This window comes from Gavialis gangeticus, unplaced genomic scaffold, assembly GCF_001723915.1.
Source record: "Gavialis gangeticus isolate Ggan-Ray unplaced genomic scaffold, GavGan_comp1, whole genome shotgun sequence".
Lineage (NCBI taxonomy): Eukaryota > Metazoa > Chordata > Crocodylia > Gavialidae > Gavialis > Gavialis gangeticus.
In genome coordinates this window covers 52,273,664-52,278,651 of record NW_017728997.1, presented here as the reverse complement: position 1 = coordinate 52,278,651, position 4,988 = coordinate 52,273,664, and the positions used below count along the sequence as shown (strand labels likewise).

Genomic DNA, 4,988 nt, shown 5'->3' with positions numbered 1-4,988 from the left:
AAGCTGTGTTGATGAACAAACAAATATTAGAAAGCAGGCACAGGATATAAAAGGGTAAAATGGTAGTCTCAAGAACTGAGGGGTTAGATCTGGAAACTAGCAAACTAGCCTTAGCTTAGGGAGAGGCTAATAGAGTATAAAACCTCCAGAGATTCTGTTGACATGCTTTACTGTCACAAGCTCATACACACAACTTTCTGGTAGGAATTGATACTTCTACAAATGTAAGTGTTAATCATAAAATGCATTGAATGCACATTGTAATCACAGAAATCATAGAGAAGTAGGGCTGGAATAGAAAGTGTTTCATAGAATAATCAGAGTGATACCATTACTGCTGCTGTAAAACTGGAAAATACAGTGCTGTTGCTTATTCATTTCTAATCAAGTCTTTAAAATTACAATTTAACTATTATGAGAGTTTAAAAGATACCAAAAAGAATCTTCAGAATCTTTATCTTGCAGCCTTCTGAATTATAGAAATGAACTCTCTATCTTGCCTTCTCCAGGCATTTTTTATTTTGTGCTACAAAAATAAAGTGCATGACAAAGCCATGTGTTCAGAGCCTCCTGACTTGAGTGGGCCAAAGGCCTACTCTCCAGCCAGGGGACAACAGAAGGCTTCTCCACAGCTGAAACAGGCTTACTGACAGGCCTGTGAGTCTATTTTCTGGCCAATCCAAGAGCTAGCTGCAGCAGGTGTATAGCTGCTGTCTGAGAGCCCTTTAAAGTTCCCAGTGTGCTGACATTTGAGCACCAGAAATCCTTCAAAGTTCCTGAGTTGCAGGCAGCAAGGATAATGGGGCTCCCTGTGAGACTGGTGGTGATAAAGGCTGATAAGGATCAGCTCCTGCCTTCAGCACATGCACAGAGGCATGGGTGAAGGGGCTCCATGCAAGCAGCAGTAGGAGCTTATTGGAAGTACAGACTCCCATCAGCCCCTGTCAGTGCTTGCAAGGATCCTTCTCACCCTGTAAGGGTGCTGTGTGATCTCCCAGCAATGGGGGCACACCATGCACTCTTGGGGCTGCTGGGACCCAGTGTCTGCAGCTGCTAGGTGCTACTGGGACTAAGAGTCCCTTCAGCTGCGGAACTCGCACCCCAGCTGTGCACGGCAGAGACCCTGCTACACATGCAAATTAAAGCTGGATGGCAACCAGTTATAAAATTAGTATACATTTTCAAGGTCTAACTTCATAGTTGGTTGGACCTTTTTATGTTGTGAAAGGTACTTTGCATCTATACCTGCTCAGTTAACTATGCAATTAACCAGTTAATTGTGTAATACCTGTAACGTGTAGAGGAACCCTATGAGCTGCTCCACATACTGGTGATGAATGCTGTATGACACTATGGAGTCATATTTAATATTTGTAAACTAAAAGTACTATAAAAATCTGCTGGACTATGCACTGTTACAAAATAGAATAGTTTCAGTGTATGGTTAATAAGAAAAGGATTGATTTAAATCAGGAAGCAGAAACCTTGATTTAAATAAAGATTTTTAATATTGCTGTTCATTTGTATTTTCTAATATTTTTCCTAAAGTAAGAGTTTTCTTGGTCCTTTCTTGCTAACTTGTTAATTTATGCAAGTATGTGCCTTAATATAAAATTAATATCTGAATTAATGTATTTTATTTAATATATTAAGATTTTTAAAATTTTTTGTCAAGTTGTATTTAGATGGATTTGGGAATTTAAATAAAAGGCAAAGGAATGAGTGTATCATGAGAATGCATCTAAAACTGAATATTCAACAGCATTTAAAAATATTTTTCTGAAAATTAAATAAAACTGCCCTAAATGAATCTGGATACACTTGAAAAATAATTTAATCAAAATATGTTTTGAATGTATTACTTAATTACTAAAACTGAAAAAAAACCATTATCTGTATCTCTTAAATTAAGCTGTTTGTTTCTGGTTACCATCTCCCTCAAGATTTTAGGACTAGCAAAGCACATGCTATCCTCATTCACTTATAGGTTTTAAAAGGAATTTTTATAAATTGAGAAAATCAATTTTTATCCAGCACATCTGACAAATCTAGAGGCAAACTCATGTCATAAATTTAAGAATTTTTAGATCTTACTATATATGATGAATGCTTTATCCAGGCTACCATAGAAACATTTTCGGCTTACACCATTTGTATATTGTATATAACTACACCCTGTCAAAAGGTAGGACGGGAAAAAAAGTGCCCTATTGGTATTTATTTACAGTTTGTGGAAGCTATAAGAAAACTAAGGAGGAATGAGTTCATCTGTAAAATCTGAGTTTGTATTTAGTTGGTCTAATAAAAGATATCGTATTTACTCAAAGAACCATGTCTGCCTCTGTAAAATCTTGAGATTTTCATATAACAGAGAAGAGCTTGTAAAAGGAGTTATGTAACTTGACAATTTACTGAATAGCCATTGCAGCAGTAGTTGGGGTGGTTTACAAAGGGCAACTCTTTAGGCCCAAAATATTAGGTCACTAAAATGTTTTCATATAATCTACTGTCAGAAGTTTAGCGTGTGGGGTCCTTTGGCTAGGAGCCCCTTTAAAAACAAAACGAAACAACCCTCCCAAACCAAACACAAACAAAATAATCTCCCCAAACTGTATTACCCATTCGCTTCTGTAGCAGTTGTTAAGATCCAGGAGTTGAAAACTGTCTCAAAGCCTTCAGATTTAGTACACTGTTATGAAATACTTATCCATCTAGTCACACTGCTCAGAGCACAGTATTGATGTTCAGATGCTGAGGAAAATTTCTCAGCAAACAAATACATTTTGGGAGACAGCACACAGACAGGAGAGCCATTGCAAAATATCTCTGGATACCACTTTCACAAATCATGAATGCCAGATTGGAAGAAAGGATGATTTTGGGACACTTAAAGCCCATATCAGATCTTTGCTTTCTAAGATCCCCTACTGCCTCCTTGTCCCCATTTCCGTAAGTCTTGGGTTAGTTTTACCTTCTCTTATGATTCTCCCTAATATTTTGCTGGTGATACAAGGTGCTCTTTTCTTCCTTCAGTACAAGGTGTGTCATAGCACAACACTTCATAGGTCCTACCGACCAGGAAGTGACCAAAATTCTGAAGCTTGACTATATGTTCTTAAGGTGAGAAGCTTTCAAAGGACTCTTTGTTTAGCCTCAAAATGATTTTTCTTCCATTCCACCAACCATCAACAGAACTTTAGATTAAATACAGCTGCTTTTTCTTAGGGGGTAGCTGATTTAAATGGCACTTACAGTGAACAAGGGTCCTCTTCGGTAAGGTCCGATAAATACACATTTGCAAAGTGGATGAACAACATCCCTATGGCTTGTTTGGAAGTATCTAAAAACCTGTACAAAATAAAGACTGGATTTCAAGAGGTACTCACATTAAGAGGTAAAACACAGTAAAGCCTTGCTAATTCATATGAATTAGTTAGAAAGCCATGCTAATTATTAAATTGTTCAAATTGGCAAGTCAATACACAGAAAAATAATACCTCACAGTTCTTAGTTTATCTGGCAAAGTTCAGCTTTATATGTGGTTTATTAGTCTGCCTGTAAATATTCTATCATATACTGGTAAACAAAGTCTTAGTAACTTGAGACCACATTACCACATCTTCTATTATAATTTAAGCAATGGGGAGGTACTATCAGTATTTCATTTGGATTACTGAAATTTAGTGTAGTGACACTAAATCTAGCCTGATCTTCAATGGGCTTTTGTATACCACATAACGCAAGATCTTGCTAGAGACTGCAATCCTTTTTTGGTTCATGCATAAAATCATATCACTGGCTATTGCATCTGTGCCTTAACAACTTGGTAATGCAAACCAATGTTGATACTTTAGTCTGAAAGTATAAATAGCTATACTGGCTTTCAATTAACAGTACGTTAACATAAGTTTGCAGAATAATTACACAACACAAATTATTCTTTTCACGAGTAAAAAAATTGGAAAAAAAAATCATTTTCTAATATGATAAATATTTGTAAAAAATGCTTATTATTTGAACTATGTGCAGCAGTTTCAGCTGCAGTTACAGTCCTATCAACAATGTCCTCTTGATCAAAATGAGGTCACTGGACATTGTAGAGTTCTTCAAGAACCACAGAGAGACCTAGAGAAATTGGAGGATTGGACCAAAAGAAATCTCATGAGGTTCAACAAGGACAAGTGCAAAGTCCTGCATTTAGGACAGACCCATCCCAAGCACCAGTACAGGCTGGGGACTGACTGGCTGGGCAGCAGCTCTTCAGAAAAGGCCCTGGGGGTTACAGTGGACAATAAGCTGAATTTGAGCCAGTGTACCCTTGTTGCAAAAAAGGCTAATGGCATACTGGACTACATCAGTAGGAGCACTGCCAGCAGATTGAAGGAAGTGATTCTTCCCCTCTATTCAGCACTGGTGAGGCTACATCTGGAGTATTGTGTTCAGTTTTGGGTCCCCCACTAAAGAAAGGAAGTGGACAAATTGGAGAGAGTCCAGCAGAAGGCAGTGAAAATGGTTAGAGGCTGGGACACATGACTTCTGAGATGAGGAGACTGAGTGGCGATTTAATAGCGGCCTTTAACTACCTGCAGTGTGGTTCCAAAGAGGATGTAGCCAGACTGTTCTCAGTGGTAGCAGATGGCAGAAAAGGGAGTAATGGTCTCAAGTTGCCACAAGGGAAGTTTAGGTTAGGTATTAGGAAAACCTTTCTTTCTCACCAGGAGGGTAGTAAAGCACTGGAATAGGTTACCCAAAGAGGTTGTACAATCTCCATGCTTAAAGGTTAAGACCCACCTAGGGATGATGTGTTTGGGGATAGTCCTGCTTTGAGCAGAGGGCTGGACAAGACGACTTCCTGAGGTGCCTTCCAACCCACTTTGCTTCTATAATTTCTTGATACCTGAACTGATACTTATTTATTTGATGTCTTTTTCAAAAAGTTGGATTAATGTTTCCATAAACAACCCCCCCCTCCCCCCCAAAAAAATAAC

At 38.2% G+C, this 4,988-nt stretch overlaps 1 protein-coding gene across 1 annotated transcript in view; it reads right to left on the bottom strand.

Moving 5' to 3' along the window:
- The window catches only part of LOC109289219 (store-operated calcium entry regulator STIMATE-like), an 88,998-nt gene that overhangs the window by 42,970 nt on the left and 41,040 nt on the right, over positions 1 to 4,988 (bottom strand). Inside the window, exon 3 of the mRNA XM_019505208.1 lies at positions 3,253 to 3,348. Coding sequence (XP_019360753.1) covers positions 3,253 to 3,348 — 96 coding nt within the window. The remainder of the gene's footprint in view (positions 1 to 3,252; positions 3,349 to 4,988) is intronic.